Below are 18,624 nucleotides of genomic sequence, written 5' to 3' on the forward strand. Positions count from 1 at the left end.
GTTCGGTTATCTATACCGATGTTATACACTTAAAATATCGTAATTTTAATCATTTGAGATTTTATTTCATATTGTTCGCAAAAATTAATAATTATTTAATATAGAAAAATGTTTAGTACGCGCGCACAGCAAACTTTAGGTTTTTTTTTCTAATATTAAGAATTTCCTTTAGTTACTTTTACTTCTTTGGTTTGTTCATTTCGGTTACTCAGATATTTTTTCTAATAATAAATCTCCACTCATTATTATTTTTTAACTTATTTTAATGATTTAGGCTTATATTTTCGCGGGCGTAGCCGCGTCCGGGCCCACTAGTCTATATATATAAAAGGACTTGTCCTCACTGACTGAGGTAAGACGCACGCACAGCCGTAACCGGTGATGGTAGAAACGTAAAATTTGGACAGATGTTTACTTTCGTAATCTGGACATCCGTTGAAAGTTTGTATGGAAAAAAATTTTTATCGGCACCGATTTTTATAAAATTTGAAATTTAGATCTTTAAAAGTATTTAATTAAACACGTGTTTCATCGTTTTCTAGAATTCTCCCCCTAAGGGTGCAAATAAGTGGTTGAAAGTTTGTATGAAAAATCTTTAAATGGCCACCGATTTTTATAAAATTTGAAACTTAGACTCTTAAATGTATTTAATTGAAAATATGTTTCATGGTTTTCTAAAATTCTTCCCCTAAGGGTGCAAATTAGGTGTTGAAAGTTCTCTTATATTCAAAGTATCTTTAAATCGCCACCGATTTTTATAAAATTTTAAATTCGGATGATAATGAATTTCTGATGAAAATTACTCTTAAAAATATTTCATTGAACACATATTTCATGATTTATTAGAATTCACCCGTCAGGGGCCAAATAAGCGGGCGCAGCTGCGCGCGCCCACTAGTAATAATATATTGATTTATTTCAGATGTACGTGGGTGTCATTTTAATTGTTTTTCTCGTAGGATATTCTGCAGCATGGGATCCTGGGTGTGATTTCACAACAAATGTGAGTTTTACTTTAAACATAGTAGTACTATCCATCTATTTTTTTGTATCCATGTATTATGTTTGTGTTTATTTTACTTCTAGAACCAAATGAAATCCTAAAAGTAAAATTAGTATTTTTATTTTAGAATTTAAAATTTTAACTAAAAAAAAATTACATTTCATTTTTTAATTTATGTGTTGTTTTTACAGGTTCAGCCGGGTCAGATATATTATATATACAACAAGGAATACCCATTCAATTACAAACCAGGCTCGCAGTGCAGGTGGATGGTTCGGTTCGGTTCTTTATTTATGGCGCTTCGAGCGTGCCAGTTGAGCACTATTCACTTCGCCAATGTCACGTTGTATGGAGAACACACAAAGGAGGTTGTACGGTAAAAAAGAGATTATATTACACGATAGGAGAATGCATGTCAAAAAGAGTCCAGTTAAAGTGTTGCCTTCACCTATAAAATAAAAAATCATAAAATAAATATATACATGAACATGAGTTAGTAGTAAATACTATTTTACAAATATATTAATTTATAGTTTAATATTATTATATCTAATATATTTACATAAAAATTTACATAGAGGACTAAACACAAACATTAACAAACATTGAACACTAAGAGGACGGGGAACTTTATAAGGAAGAACATCATATAAGGGATGAATTAATTTAGGACAGGAAAAAAGTATGTGGGAAGGTGAACCGTCGTCCAGCCCACATTCACACAGTGAGTGGTCCCTGACCCTGATCTTGGCTAGGTGCACAGGCGTACAAGCATGCCCAAGGCGCAAACGACAAATAGTTGATAAAACCCTCCGTTCAGTAATTTTTTGAGAAAAAAACCAAGGTCGCCTTGGGATATTGGGTTGAATAGTGGCATAATACTTACCTTTCTGAGATTTTGACAATTCCCAGAATTTAGTCCATGACAAATCCAAATGAGCTTGTGCAAGAGACAGCAGATCCTGAGCCGAAATAGAAAAGTGATCTAAAGTACCACACTGGATGGCTAATTTAGCACAAGAGTCTGCAGATTCATTCCCACTGATTCCAGAATGCCCTGGAATCCATGCCAAAGTAACATCTAAACCCTTTAGATAACATGAGTACAGTTCTTCACGAATCCTTAAAATTATGGAAGATCTCAATCTACTATGAAACGGATTTCCCTTTATAGCCAATATGCAGCTTAATGAGTCAGTAAAGATAACAGTCTGTTTAAAATCGTGGGAGAGTGTGAACAGGATTGCTTCCAACAAAGCAACAGCCTCTCCTGTAAACACAGATGATTCGGGAGGACATTTAAATTGTAATATAATTTTGAATTTTGGTATCCAGCAAGCTGCACCAACACAGCTTTCCTTTGAAAGCTTCGATGCATCTGTAAAGATGAGGACATGGTTTGGCCAATTTTCATTTACCTTGGATTGAAACATTGCATTGGTGTCAACAGCTCCCTTGGATAGGCCAAGATTAGTGATAACAGAAGGATGGTGAACTAAAGCCCGATAAGGCGTACAAAATAAAGGATTAGATGGACTACTGGACAAGGGATGAGGAAGGGAAGTAATTTTAAGGAAGCTATTGAGCAAGTATGGGAGCGGTTTGCCGCGGGGGATGAGGTCCGCTAGCTCAGATAGCTTAGGCAATAAGGGATGGGAAGACAGCTGTAACATTTTGCCTACAAATCGGTCAGACAGGAATTGTCGGCGGATAGGAAGGGGAGGATCCACACACTCCACCTGCAGAGCATTGGTGGGGGAAGACTTCATTGCACCTAAAATAATGCGTAGACACTTGTATTGTATACGATTAAGTTTTTCAGTAGCAACTTTGTTAAAGGGGTCTAGAACAAACAATCCGTAATCAATATGACTACGGATTATGGCATTGTACAGTAGTTTTTGAGTATAAGGGTGTGCACCCCACCACACACCAGATACAGCTCTTAAAGCATTAATGCCTTTTTCACACTTTCTAGTGAGATATTCAGCATGGGCAATTCCATTCAGTCTTTTATCAAAAACCATGCCTAAAAATTTAACATTTTCTGCAAAATTTATGTGTTGATTATTATAAACAATTTCAAAGTTTGGTATAACTCTCCTTTTGGTAAAAACCACCGCCTGGCACTTTGCTACAGATAATGCCAGACCATGTGAAGAGAGCCACTGGTTAAGGTAGTGCAAAGCAGTATTTAATCGATAAGTTATGTCCTCCACAGAATTTGAGCTGTGATAAAGGACGATGTCATCAGCATACTGAAGGATATTACAAAAATTATTAACAGACAATTCGAGGTCATGTGTGTAAATATTATACAACAGAGGACTGAGAGCTGAGCCCTGAGGAAGTCCTTTCCAGACATGTCTGGGAGGAACAGTAAGAAGGGGATGTTTAACAGACACCGTTCTACCAGTTAGCAAATTACATATGAAATGGATCAACCTCGGCGGGATGCTCAGCTGTTGCATTTTCTGCCTGAGCACCGGAGGAAGGACATTGTCATACGCAGAGGCAACATCTAGGAAAACACCCACCAAATACTCTCCTTTGGCAAAAGCTTTTCGAATGTCTGTAGCAAAAATGCTGAGACTATCTGTAGTACTTAACCCCTTTCTAAAGCCAAACTGAGAGGGAGCTAAGATATTTCTACTTTCCACTATCCATTCCAGTCGATTTTTTAAAAGCCGCTCAGTAATTTTTGATAATGTTGATGATAGGGCAATGGGTCTGTAAGAGTTAGGATCAGATGAACATTTTCCAGGTTTAAGGATAGGGACAATAATTTGGGATTTCCACGAGTTGGGGATATTGCCTGATTGAAATATATTATTAATTATACTTAAAAAGACGAGTTTAGCTTTCTCACTAAGTCTAGTGATGAAAGAATAATAGACACCATCTTCTCCTGGACTAGTGTCTTTTAAATCCGCTAAGATGTTTTTGAGTTCTTCAAAGGAAAAGGAGGTATCCATTTCCTCTGAAGATTCAACCAGCGTGGATGTAAGGAGGTCTTGTGATGGAACAAAAGGAGGAGCTAATTTGTCTGCAAAATCATTAAGCCAAATAGAAGGATTATTGGAATTAGGACTGTCGACATTGTTAAGTGACCGGCGAAATCTCTTAACATTTGTCCAGACAAGGGAAGAAGAGGAGCGGGGACTAAGGGATTCACAAAAATTAACCCAACCAAGTTTTTTCTTCTTCCAAATCAAATTCCTAAATTGCGTATCGGTACGTAGATACTCATCGTAATTCTCCATTGTCATAGAGACTGCGTATGACACCTCGGCAGATATTCGCCGATCGACAGAGTCAGAGCATTCCTGATCCCACCAGGGATTGGAAAGCATCTGGTTCTGAATGGAGAGTTTTTTGGGGATATGAGAGTCTGCCGCAGCTAAAATGGCTGAGACAAACCGATCATAACAAACAATGACATTCTCATAATCAATAGATTCAGGAAAATTGGACAACATACAATCCACAGAGTCAGCATACTCAATCCAGTTAGCTTTTTTTAAATTAAATTTGAGAAGCGGATAAGGATTTGGTGTAGGTAGTGGTCTATTACTAAGGGATAAAAGAATTGGGAAGTGATCACTACCAAAGGTGGAAGGAAGAATGGACCAAGATAATTTGGGAGCAAGGGAAGGAGAAGATAAGGAGAGGTCAATGGCAGTCCTAGGATTCTGATTAGGATTAACCCTACGAGTCGGCGATCCATCATTGAGAATGCAAAGATCTACATCATCAATCATGTCCACCAACGAAGGTGAAAATCCATCACAGTAATAACACCCCCACAAAGTGTGATGAGTGTTAAAATCACCCAGGACCAACACAGGACTAGGAAGCGAAGAGATGATAGATTTAAGCTCTAGGAAGATAGAAGAGGAAGGACGGGGGATATAGACAGATAGAAAGGAAATATCAAAGGCCCTCACAGCAACAGCATTAATCTGTTGACTGTGAGTTGGGAGAGGAATACGGGAATAAGGAGAGGAGTGCCGGATAAGGATAGCACTACCCCCATACCCATCATTCCTGTCCTCCCTTAAACAGGAGAAGCCCGGCACCCTAAAAGGAGAGCCAGGCAACAGCCATGTCTCCGAGAGGGCAACAATGATAGGCTCATGCAGTGAAACAATATTAAGTAGTTCGTGCCTTTTAGGCCGAATACTTTTACTGTTCCATTGCAGGAATTTCAGTGGCGCCATTATTAAGGAACTTATTGCAAATTTTGGAAAGATTTAAGGCAACGTGGGACGGTAAAGAAAGTTCATCAAAGGTGGAAATTATGCTCACAAGAATATCTGTTAGGGCACCTAACAGATCATTTTTAGATGCTGTTGAGTTGTCAAGACTTTGATTGAGAGCACAACCATTAGGAAGGGAGGAGGAATTATTACCAATTATGGACTGGTGAGCTTGTCTATCAAATCCCTTTGCAAGAGGAGCGCGGGGACGTGGGGTTTGGAAAATGGTCTTACGGTAGGACTTACTAAGTGGTACAGGAGCAAGCTGGTGAGGGATAGGCGTTGAGGAAACATGAGGGGAAAACATAACCTTAGCAATATCTGCATAGGATTGTTTAACAGGAGGGAAACGGGAGGATGCTTCTATGTAAGAAATGCACTCTTGGGACATTGCAATTTTGATGGACTGCTGCCTTGCAAACTCAGGACAGTCCTTGTCTGTTGAATAATGCTTGCTAGCACAATATAAGCAGTTTGAATTTTCCTTGGTTGCGTCACATGTATCTCCAGTATGATCCTGGGAACACCTGTAGCACCTGGGCTTTGATCGGCACTGTGATTTAATGTGGCCAAAACGACAGCAATTCAGACATTGTATTGTTGGGAATTTGTATGGTTCTACAGGAAGCGAGGAATGATAGGAAAAGACCCTATCAGGCAACTCTTGTCCACGGAAAGTGACCACAACCGACTGAGTCGGAATCCATGTAGTCACCCCCTCACTAACATTCTTCCTGTTCAGCCTCCTTGCTTTCATCACTAGTCCACTTCCAGAGGGAAACACCAATGATTCGACAAGCTCGTCTAACGAAAAGTCTACGGGAACATCTCTTATTATGCCCATTCGAGTTATATTAAATGTTGGAATAATGGCGACATATTTACACAAACTCAATACTGGGTTAGTTAAAAATAAATTCGCTGCAGTAGCCGTTGAGAATTGAACACTAATTTTATTGCGTCCAATGTTCTTAACACCATCCTTAGTAATATCAGAAACTTTATTCCTATGTAGGAACTGGCCAAATTTTATTGCTTTAATAGCGGTACCCGCAGCGGGGTCTGGAGTTTCCCTCGACACATAAACAATGAAAGGGCCTTTATCGGATTCTAGATAGGATTTTGGGCTCTCGGATAAGGAAGGATGTATATACAAATTCTGGATTGAGGGTGTAGCGGTATCGGGATTTATTATTGTTTTTTTAATGAGACCATCACTATTAGCTGGTGAGTCTCCACTTTGTCTCTTTCTAGACGACAACTGTGAGTCCATACTACCTCCAGGATCAGGGGGATCAGGAGGTCGAACCGGCTCCATTGCCAATAAAAATAACCTAACCTACTTTATAATACAATTACGCTACATACAAAACAACACAAACACTTACTACAACCAACCACCTTGCTAAGATAAATTCTTTTATAACTTTCAACTTTTTGAACGACAAAAAAGAAGGATATCAGCACTAAAATAACAAAACTCTCACTAACACGTGTGTCAACCAAAACAAACGTCAGCGAAGTCCCAGGTGGATGGTAACATGCCCTTTAGGCTATAATTGTAAGGCTGACTGCAATGTTTTTAATATAACAGAGGTAAATTATATTTAAACTGAACATAAAAACTTTTTAAAAAACAAGCAGAATTTGAACCCGCCTTTTAGGAACAGTCTAAGCGCTCTCATAACTAGGCCACACGTTTAAAAATCAAGCCACGTTGAAATTTTTCTTCGATTATTATAAATTATTTATGTTGTTAGCATTTCTGTAGACAAATTTTTACTATAATATTATTTAGCAAGAGAGACTGCTATTTATTAAAACCTAGAGACTCATACGTGGCTTCCCTTAAACTTATTTATAGCGAAAGGATACTCGTCTTTTTAAATATATATATATATATATATATATATATATATATATATATATATATATATATATATATATATATATATATATATATTATAAAAAGTATCCTATATCCTTTCTAATATCTCTAAGAATATGAAAGTTTCATGATAATCGGTTGAGTAGTTTGGCGTGAAAATGTTACAAGCAAACTTACATTTATAATATTAGTAGGTATGCCATGAATGGAGTATAATTTTTAAAGTGTCAGTGTGTGTTAGGAAAGAGAAATACTGTAATCGGAATTTTAACGTTTAAAATTATTATTTTATAATTATACAAATAAAGCAAATCTAAAGCTTACAAAATTTATTCATAAATCTTTAAAAGGTCTGCTTCATAAAATAAAAAGGGGTACGGGTAAAAGTGTTTTAACACAAGGTTCCCTCTGCCGTGAAGCAGCGTGAAGCTGATTTAATTAGATTATTTTTTTACTAGACTCCGTCATGTTCTGTGGATCGTCTATTAATATCTCGTACTGGGAACCCTAAGCCATCTTCATCCGAATATTACTGTGGCAGCGACTCTGTAAGTGCTGTGTCTGTGGGACGAACAATAACTGTTGGTTAGTATTACTGATGAAGTTATTTAATATATACAATTTTTATATATACAGGTCTTAGTAAAAAAATCTGCAATTTTACTCTCGTATAACAGTATCAGTACTAATGGCCGCAACCCACGTATGCTCTGTTCGCCACTTTTAGTTTAAATGGTAGCTGTTCTTAAAATTACCCTTTTAGAGGTCCATTTTTTTAAAAAGATGGACTTAAAAAAATAAAAAGCATTTTGTTTTCAGTTCTAAATTCATCTATAGATAGTATGGGAGGCAATTTTTTATGCGAACTAGTAGCACAACTGGATACGTCCGTGAGTACGAGTCCGTGTACCTGCGGATATTCGAAAACTGTGAGTATGATAAATGCTATAAATGTTCTAAAAGAATATAGAAAAAACAAAGAATAGCTTAAAAAGCAAGAAAAGACGTTTTTTAAAACAATTATTCTGTTATGTTGGTTTTCCTAGCAAGGTTAAAGTTGTAACGGCGAAAAAGTTCTATCGTCATTGCGTTAAGATGATACATGAACAAATTTGCCGAATTTGGGTGGACGGAAAGAAGAAGATCAAAATAGCGTATATAAATAGACTATTATAAATGTTAATAGTAGTTTATATATTTATAACTATATAATAGTTAACTTATAAAAAATAATCATTAAGCTAAAGTCGAATATTATTAGGATCATATCGGCGGCGGACAAGAAACCACGCCTGGCCAGTTCCCTATGATGGCCGGCATAGTGTACGTGGACGAGGGCGCTATCAAATGTGGAGCAGTTATCATTTCTAAGTCGTACGTCCTGACTGCCGCCCATTGCTTGAAAGGGAAATTCCTTAACCAAATTGGAGTTTTTGTAGGCGAATATCATACAAGCAGTGGAAGTACGTACTTTAATACATTTTCACGAAAATCTGTAACTCAGAAATGATAATTAGCGTTTAACTGACATCAAATCGATACAGATTGAAGTTTTCGGTTTTATACCGGCTTAGTGTGACTTAAACGCTTAAAAAAATAGTGTTTCTGCTCATCTTATAGCTATTGTTTTGAGTGAGAATGCATTGAGAGATGCATCTTAATGTGGCGAGATTTCTAATGTGTGGAAATTACTATAGTTAAATGTAAATATTTCTAAAAGTGTCATGGCGCAGCGGCACAAAGGTGTGACTGTGACGCGACGGTTGTGAGTTCGGTTCCCACTGGAGGAAATAAAATATTTATTTACATTTATACTTTCATTTTCGTCGCTCTGGTGTTGAGGCAGAGTGTTTTAACACTAGGTTCCCTCTGGCTATATATATTTATATATTTGTATTTACTGTTGTAGATGATTCGTTTGCAACTCAACTTTTTAAAGTGCAATGGTATAAAGTACATCCGCAGTTCACTACGTAAGTTTTAATAATAATTCACATATATTTTTTGCTTTTCGCATATCAGGCTAAGCAGTGGGAACGCACTGTTAGGACGTGCTATTTTAAATTTTGAAACCAATTGTGAACCAATACAGTCAAAGTGACACTAATAAAGCTTTAGTAGCAAAATCTAACGTCGCTTTTTTTTATTTCACGCTGTATCCTATATATAGCAGATTGGGAAGGAGCCGGGGAGCCTACGGTTGTGGTTTCTATTTCCACTCGGAGAAATCAAATATTAAATATTCTCATATCATCGCTCTGATACCGAGACAAATCATGTTCTTGATTTATGTCTCTAAACACGCAATGGCTCAATAATGCAGCGGTTAGTGGAGATACGTCTTAATATTTTTTAGGTTCCCAGGTTTCTTCTGTTTCTCCTGCCGTTTGAACTATTGATCGCTTCACGCTGTCTCGTCACTCTAGATCTCTCTGCCTTCTTTGTGCCTAGACATTTCATTCTTCATGCACCATACAATTTTTGACACATAGCGAGTTAAGTAGCGGAACTAAACGCCATACTTAGCCTCGACACCGTAGCGAAGAAATGAAAATATTAAATATTTCATATCCTTGAGGAAATTGAGGAAATTGAACGCACAGCCGTTTACAGACACGCTTCTGCCCATGCCACACGACTGGCCCCATAAATAATTTAATGTAATAAATAATTTAATTTTGTTTTCAGAGTCACTTACGAATACGATATAGCTGCAGTCAAAATTGTCGGGGAAATAGTGTTCTCACCTACAGTCGGGCCGGTCTGTTTACCTTTCAAATTTGGTAACGACGATTTTAATGGCGCTATAGTCACTGTTCTAGGTGAATTAAACATTTTAAATACTTTTCATTAATGATATATATACATATATACATTTTATAAAAAATATCATAAGCTCAAAAAAAAATTATTACTCATGTTAACGTATTTGCTAAGAATATTAAAAATATATCTAAATAATAATACGTGAAGCAATTTTTCTATTCATGAAAATGATGCGGACGGAGGAGTATCACCTTTGGCACACACACACACAGAAAGAAGAGAAGAGTTCAGAATGCTTTTTTGTCAGATAATATAATAAAATAAATCAAATTAAAATAAATAATATATAAAAAAAATATTTAATTAATAAATTAAAAGTTCCATATATTGCTATGCGATCTCGTTATTCTACATAGATAAACTATTTGATTCCAGGCTGGGGTACACAGAAAACGACCGGAGATCGAACTTCGGAAGTCCTGCGCAAGGTTGACATGAGCGTGGTCAGCCACGTGACCTGCCATCACTACAACAGCGTAGTGACGCCGCGACAGGTGTGCACTTATGCGTCTGGAAACGACACTTGCCTGGTAAAAATATTTTAAGTCTCTTCACCTGTAGCTTCTCTGGTGTTCACGTGGTCGTAGGCGGCGGTGATCACAGATCACCTGCACGCTCGTTAGCCCTGTCTTTTTCTATAAAAAAGTTAGTATTTTATAGCAAGTGTAAATTTGATAAATGGTGGTGGATTTATATATTACTTTATGTATTATTAAGCTGTAGTCTGTTTAGTTTTTACCACTCTTACCTCTAAAATTGTCAGCTTCTAGGTTATTCTTATAATCTGAGAATTTTGTTGAAACTGCAGGATAAATCCTTTTTAGACATATTTAAATATGCAGTTGATAAACAAATGTATTCTATTTATTAATTCTATCCAAAGTATAAATCATACTTAAATCTCCATCGGATATTTTCGGAAAAAAAAGATATTTGCATATGTTGTCATAGCATTTTCATATTTCAGGAGGAGTCTGGAGGTCCTGTCTTGTATAAGGATACGTATAGCGGCTTACTGTACCATGTGGGAATAGTGAGTTACGGCAAATCCTGCACGTGGACCATGCCCGGCGTTAACACGCGTATAACTGCTTTACTGGACTGGATTGTAACCACCGCCCCCGATAATTACTGCGTAAAATAAATTAGTACAGTAATTATCGTATTGATGTTTTATTTAGATAAATTAATTAAAATTAAATCAGCTTCACTTCAGCTTCACTTTCGAAGCTTTCGTGGCGCATTGGCGCAAGTGTGTAAATGTAAACGCGACGGGTATGGATTCGATTCTCATTCGGTGAAATGAATAATTATTTAGTAATATTCACATTTTTTCGCTCAGCAAGGCGAAAAGTCTCGAAAATTCGGTAAGTGAGGAACGTATCGAAGCTCTTAACACTAAGTACCGGCTCCCTGTACCGGCTCTGCTGTATGTGGGAGTCAGCGTGGACCATGAAAATAAAACAAAATATTAAACAATGGTGTCAAAAAAATTACATAACAATTTGTAACTACGAAGTGATATGCACTCAGAATGCAATTACTTATCACCCTCATGTGACAAAACTCAGTGATGCAATGTAACCGGTAAATTGATATTCATCATGTTTGACATACTATTTGGAATTTCTCAGCATTTTTTTGTTGTGAGTTCGATTTCCACTCGAGAAAGTGAAATATTTAATACTTTTATTTCCTTGCTCTAGTAATGAGACAAATCGCGGCGTTGAGTACCGCCACCTAACACGCAATATGGAGTAACGCATGTCGGAGTGTAGTGCATAACGGAGTGATTGAAATCTCTTTTGTAAAAACGTAAATAATTGCTAGTTAGCCATTACTCACACGTTACTATAAATAATTAATTCCTTTGAATATTTCAATTAGAAGTTGTTCGACTCTAGTGCATTAATAATTTATAACGAATAACGAATCAACAATTTATAATATGCCTGACAAGAATTGTCACATGAAACTCAGTCTGTCTTTCGTGTGACAATTCTTATTGAATATTGTTCCACACTTTCTAACTAAATTTTCGTGACATAACCTAATTCGTAGATAAAAAAAATCGAGAAATTAAAAAAATCATCCAAGTGGTAATCGAACTCACAACCGTGGAAAGAGCAAAATGTGAAGTTTATTTCTTCTAAATTTGTGGTGGTGATATTTTTATGAAATATTTGCTTAAGGGTATTTTTTTATTAGTTTATCATATTATTTCATATTTTATTATTAAAAATATTCAATATTGTAATGCATCTCTAGTACAATACGAAAGCACGTGCATCAATTTTAAGCATTCCTTGTATTTATGCAAACTAGTGCCACTTCCACACGATTCTCTTTGTTTTAGTATATAAAACAAAATGAGATAATGCAGTGAAAAGCATTCGTGTGTAATTATAATCAGTACTGTTTTCTGTATTTTTTAACATACTTTCTCTTTTTTGTCATTGAAACTTAGCATGTCTTTAAAATATTAGACAGTGATTATTTAAAACCATCTAGAGTGAGTTTATTTCAGCTAAATTTCAAAGTTACAGTGTTGAAAATTTCTTTTTTTAAATTATTAATTAATATTTTTCTCAGCGAATCGAATCCAAAACCTATTGTTTACAAACGTTACTTTTAATACTCTAAATATATATATTTCAGATGGAAAATCTTAAAGTTGTAATTATAGCACTATTATTCAAATACGTGCAGTTGCAGAACCCCGATTGTGATTATTTTACATCCGTAAGTTGGTACTCAATAAATAATATTTCAACTACGTTTTTATCTACCTAGCAGCAAGTACAAGAAAAGGAATTAAATAAGAAAGAAGAAATTAATTAACTATATATAGTCAGTTGGAGTGATTTAAAGATTTGCATGTCTTGCATCTATGTTAAAATAAGAATAGTAAAAAGTAAACAACTAGCCTTAGTTCTATCTCGAAAAATAATAACTTTTAAAGAGAGAACTAAGGCATATTATTTCCATTATAGGTGGAACCAGGCAGGTTTTATTACATTTACAGCCCAGGTTATCCTTTTAACTATCGTGGAGGCACCCAATGTCGCTGGATCGCAACATGTCCGCCCGGATACAACTGCAATCTTGACTGTCCCGATGTTGATATACCAGAGGTATCCTCTTTTATTTATATTGTATACCAGTTTTTATCTTCGACTTCGTCCTCGTAAATAAATAAAATTAACCTCATGCTGTATCCCGCACACAACAGGGTAAGCAAAGGGAACCTAGTGTTAGGACACTCTGTTCCCCACTTTCTGCGCGAAGTAATGGGAATATAAATTTAAATAAATATTTCGTTTCCTCGAGTGGGGATCGAATCCACAACCAGACGAGTTTACAGTCACGCTTTGTACCCCTGCGCCACGACCGGCCCTACAATAATTCAGTGAGTTAAATCGAAATTACCGGGAACATAGCAATCTTCAAATAATGGACATGGAACAAAGATAATTTTTCAATTCGAATCAGTTCAACAAAACAAAAGTGTTTTTTACTAATATTAGTACTAAAATTTTACAAATATTATATTCTTTTTGGATATTTTGTTATCAAATTTCTGCCTTAATAGGTAACGTTTGGATGGTTATATATTTCTTTCTTAATAATTCCTAATTCTCCATAGAGTCCTTCATGCTCTCAAGACCGTTTACTGATATCCAGAACAGGTGACTCTGTACTGGAATCAGCGGAAACTTATTGTGGACGCGGCTCTATTCATGCTTTGTCAGTGAACCAACAAATAAGTGTAGGTAAGGATATTTATCTTCACGCATGCTCGTATGTATAAAAAGCAGAGCCAAGTTCAATTTATTAATTCTGATCGATATCTTAATGTAAGCGGGCAAAACTGTGATGCATTTTTCTATAAAAGTTAACAAAAATAGGCTTACAATACAATATCAGCTTCCTTATTTAAATTGTTCTCTCTTTTATCTAACCTTAGTTAACTAAATAAACTAGTTACTTAATTAAGTTTTTTATTATGTTATATATCTTAGGTCTAATAACGTCTGCATCGAGTCCTGGAGGCAGATTTTTGTGCCGTTTAAACGCTAGACGCATTCCACCATCGCGTTGCACTTGCGGAATTCATAATACGGTGAGAAAAATATTTTTTTATCCCCCCCCCCATACAGTAGGGTGGGTAGAGGAATTCAGTGTTAAGCCACTCTGATCTCTATTTTCCACGAGATATTTCATGTCGAGAGAGCATTGCATCTTTAACAGTCTTCAAGATTTTTCAAGAATTCTTCAAAATTTCTGTTAGCAAGTTCAATAATAAATATCGAGGAATCTGTAGCGCAGTGGCACAGAGTGTGACTAAACGTGACGTGTAAGGGTTCGTTTCGCACTCTTTATATTTTTCTGTTGATTCCCACAGAATCATACATTAGAAGCAAACAAAATAATAACAATAAGTTTATTGCAGAAACGTATAGTCGGTGGAAATGAGACAAGAGTTCACGAGTTTCCTATGATGGCTGGACTTTTGGAAGATGGGGAAGACATGGTAGCGTGTGGAGGCGTGGTCATCGATAAGCGATACGTTCTTACTGCTGCACATTGTTTCACATTGGACTTGGAAGAGGTGGTTCTTGGCTTGCACGATCAAAATACTCTAGATAGTAAGTTGGACTGATTATAAAAGTTAAAAGTATTGTTATCATATAACAATTTTAACCGTATTTTAAAAAAAATAACAGGATTTTATAGGGATTAGAAAATTGAAATTATTGAAATTATTTTATTTTAAGCTTATGCTTAAGATGGCGACGGAAACTGATGCTTCTATTTAATGACAACTAATATAATTTGAATTTAATTAGATTCGGTGTATTGTTTCAGCTAACTCATCATCACTGCAAAGAATCCGAATTGAGTCCAGAGTCATACATCCGCTTTACAATTCGTTAGTATAAGAGTACATTAGTTTTTAATTAATCGATTTGTACTTCCGTCCTCTACGAATAACTCCGTAAGATTCGGTTAAGACTTCGGTAGACCTTCGAACACATTTGTACTGTAAATATATTTAATACTCTAAGAAGGTCACGTGGAAAGCGTGAAGATCCCCCCGAGGGGGGGAGAGAGATGACAGTGGGACGAGGCGAAAGAGGTATGTAGGGTCCGTAGAGAGAAAGAGAGCAGAGAAGTTTGGCGCTCCATTCTTTCTGACTACTCCGCTAGGTATGCAATATGAAAGTCACATTAAGGCTCGAGGACCCAGCAACAAATGGGTAGCAGAGTGTCTTAACACTAGGCTCCCTTTGCTTACCCTGGTACATGCGAGATATGGCATAAAGCTGAAAAAAAACATATCATACCAGACATTGTATCAATGTGGTACAATATCCCCGATCATTAATTGTATTATTTTCAGGTCTACCTACGATTATGATATAGCAATAGTAAGATTGGAGGAAGATATTATTTTCAATGACTACGTAAGTCCAGTTTGTTTGCCGTTTAAATTTATAAAGAAAGACTTTACGGGAGAAAATGTTACGGTTACAGGTAAGTTTTTTAATCAACTAATAGACATTTATTGTTTAATAATATAAAAATTGTAAAATTTTTCCTCGGCTCCCGCTGCCTACCCCGTCATAATTACTTTGGTAAAAGACGGTGTTGATCACGAAAAGTGGTGCACAGACTGCCTTAATACCAGGTTCCCTCTGCCTTACCAATTATATGTGGGAAGCTAAAAAAACAATCAAAATAAATAAATAAATTTCAGGATGGGGTACAACTGTGGTTGGAGGTCCAACCTCTGACGTTCTAATGAAAGTTACGTTAGATGTGATTAGTCAAAGAAAATGTCGGATGACCAAGTCAACGTTGACGCGGAGACAATTGTGCACGTTTACGCCGGCGAAGGATAGCTGTCAGGTTAGTCATGACTTTTTACAGAACTTAACTCCGTTAACGGCCCTGCGAAACAGTGGTAGCTGTATGTTAATTCAATTCAAAGTAATCGAATTCAAAGTGCTCGCCCAAACCAACTGGAATGTATTATCTATGAGGCCAGTCGTGGCGTGGCCAACGGTGCAACTATAAATAACAACCACAACAATAAGAAATAACGTAAATCCTCAAGGATTTTGTGGAAAGAACAGAAGTGTCTAAACACTATGTTGCAATGTTCCACCTGCCTACCCTGCTATATGCGGAATACAGCGTCAAGCAATCATTCTTCTATCTAAAATATTAAATATTTAATTGACAGGAGTAGGTATCGAACACACACTCCCCCTTAACTGAGTTAATTTAAAAAATAAACAATGAGTTTAAAACTTATCTACCTACTGATACTAAAATCTTGTTAGTTCGACTCTGGCGGCCCGCTGCTCTACACTGATCCGAAAACGAACCTACTGTTTAACATTGGAATAATTAGTTTTGGTACTTTCTGCGCGAGCAACGAGCCGGCTATCAATACACGCGTTACCTCACTACTGAAATGGATTTTAGAGAATGCTCCTGCGCATTATTGCAAGAAATAATCATGGAAAAAATACATTATTTATATTTTAGAAATCTTTTGTTTTATATTTCCCTCTGTTTAAAAAATCCTTGCCGAATTCGAAAGATACCTGGAATTGAAAAAAGTAATATGTCAAATAAATAATTTATTTATTGTAGAACAGTCATCAGTAAAGTCAAGAATTGCTGAAAACTTAAAAGAGAACTAATTATTATTTGTTATGAATTGAAAAATAAATAATATAATTACTAAAATCTTTTTTTATGGAGGATGAAGTGTTTTAACACTAAGTTCTCTTCACCTGCAAAGAGACAAAAAAATATTCTCAAAATATATGTTTTCATGTATATTTTTAATACAAATAAGTACATAGTAATAAAACCTTTTGGTATTCTTTAATTAGGGCGAGCTACTCTAACGAGTGCCGCTGAAATGTGAAGCATGCAACATGTAGGTAAAGATGGTGTTAGTTGTTATACATGACTGCCTTTTAATTAGGTAAGTGTTTTTCTTTAACATTTAGGACAAGTCTAACTAAAAAGTATATATAATAATTGTAAGTTTTATTTCTGTATATTTTAATCAGGTGTATTGACACTTTTCATTAAGACATTTCCATTTTGCGGAATTTAACGCCACAATAAAATTTTATTAAGTTTTATTACTACCATTAACTATAGTTATAGTGGCGCAGTGGAGCAGCGTCTGACAACAAACGCGATGGCGAATGGATGATTTCGATCCTTATTCAGGAAATAAATAACTTCCTCATTCTGGTATCGTTGCCTTACCCCGTCTCATCCATGCAGCCAAAACAGTGTTAATCTGGTCACCTGCAGCAATAAACCTATCCTCATCCATTTCGTGTTTTCCGTCCCAAACATTGGACTAACAGTTCAATTATTATAATACTAAAGAAATACATTTAATTCAAATTTGTCATTTTGATTCAATTATTCACTTTACTCTTTTATCGCAAATAGCCATAATACAGGGTGAGTCATATTGAACTTTCCGGTTTTGGAAGGACGTTGCACGAAGAAGGGAAGGAGTAGAAGGGTGGGGATGGTGTCATTAGACGCGCCATGACATGCAGTTTTAGTGTGAGCAATGGCTTGGTCGGGACAACATCGTGCGTTCGTAGTTGAAGAGTTTATTAAAAATGGCGGCTCCGTGATCACAACACAGCGTGCGTTCCGTTTACATTTTGCTATTGGTCGACGTGATCCCATTCCCACTGAACCAACAATCAGAAATTGGGTATCAAATTTTAGAGCAACATCATCAGCATTAAAAACAAGACCACAAGGCCGAATTAGGACGTCAACGTCAGCGGAAAACGTGGATAGAGTGCGGGCTTCAATTCAACAATCCCCTCGGCGTTCTGTTCGGAAACATGCCGCTTCACTAGGATTATCTTTCAGTAGTGTCCGCAGAATACTGCATAGAGACCTTAAATTTCACCCATACAAGATTCAGGTAGTGCAAGAATTAACAGTTAGAGACTTAGACACACGAACAAATTTATGCCGCGACATTCAGCAGATCCCCCGCACTGCTGTTTTGATCTTCAGTGATGAGGCACATTTTCACCTCGCCGGAACTGTCAACAAACAGAATTTTCGATACTGGGCTGAGAATAACCCACGAAACCTACACGAACGACCACTTCACAGCCCTCGAGTGACAGTGTGGTGCGTTATTGCAGAGTTTGGTGTGTGGGGTCCCTATTTTTTTGAAGAAGATGGTCAAGTCGTCACAGTTACCTCTGCTCGGTATTGCGACATGCTTGAAACTTTTCTGAAACCGAAATTGGAGGAATTAACGCAGAATCATGACAACGATAACATCTGGTTCCAACAAGATGGTGCTACAGCCCATACATCCAGGCGTTCAATGGAAATCCTGCGACAAATGTTTCCCGGTCATCTCATTTCTTTGCGAGGTGACGTTGGGTGGCCGCCGAGATCACCTGATTTAACCCCCTGCGATTTCTTTCTCTGGGGTTACCTGAAGGAAAAGGTGTACACGCATCGTCCCCGAACCATCGATGAACTGAAGGCTGCAATCACGGAAGAAATCAATGCTATTCCGCTGAATATGACTCGACGAGTAATGGACAACTTCCGGGAAAGGCTTC

At 36.6% G+C, this 18,624-nt stretch overlaps 1 protein-coding gene across 1 annotated transcript; it reads left to right on the top strand.

The window, feature by feature from the left end:
• Positions 1-923: 923 nt before the first annotated feature.
• Positions 924-16,537, top strand: LOC146533375 (transmembrane protease serine 9-like). Its single transcript, XM_085195306.1, has 20 exons — positions 924-1,003; positions 1,195-1,268; positions 6,792-6,858; positions 7,609-7,735; positions 7,970-8,079; positions 8,412-8,613; positions 9,060-9,123; positions 9,839-9,972; positions 10,352-10,506; positions 10,944-11,114; positions 12,444-12,488; positions 12,635-12,718; positions 12,970-13,110; positions 13,623-13,749; positions 13,999-14,099; positions 14,430-14,625; positions 14,846-14,909; positions 15,381-15,514; positions 15,738-15,889; positions 16,327-16,537. Exons 3-20 carry the CDS (start codon positions 6,796-6,798, stop codon positions 16,501-16,503), a joined length of 2,247 nt encoding a protein of 748 aa, XP_085051432.1. The 5' UTR covers positions 924-1,003; positions 1,195-1,268; positions 6,792-6,795; the 3' UTR covers positions 16,504-16,537.
• Positions 16,538-18,624: the final 2,087 nt, after the last annotated feature.

The sequence above is a fragment of the Heliconius melpomene genome, chromosome 12 (assembly GCF_056956725.1).
Source record: "Heliconius melpomene rosina isolate 202511_hmr_F chromosome 12, ASM5695672v1, whole genome shotgun sequence".
Classification (NCBI taxonomy): Eukaryota; Metazoa; Arthropoda; class Insecta; order Lepidoptera; family Nymphalidae; genus Heliconius; species Heliconius melpomene.

Excerpts from the sequence above, each read along its gene's own strand:
- LOC146533375 (XM_085195306.1), top strand. The coding sequence starts at position 6,796 with ATGGTAACATGCCCTTTAGGCTATAATTGTAAGGCTGACTGCAATGTT. Across the intron at positions 7,736-7,969 it reads GGGACGAACAATAACTGTTG|TTCTAAATTCATCTATAGAT; the intron begins GTTAGTATTACT and ends TTTTGTTTTCAG. Across the intron at positions 15,515-15,737 it reads AGAAAATGTTACGGTTACAG|GATGGGGTACAACTGTGGTT; the intron begins GTAAGTTTTTTA and ends AATAAATTTCAG.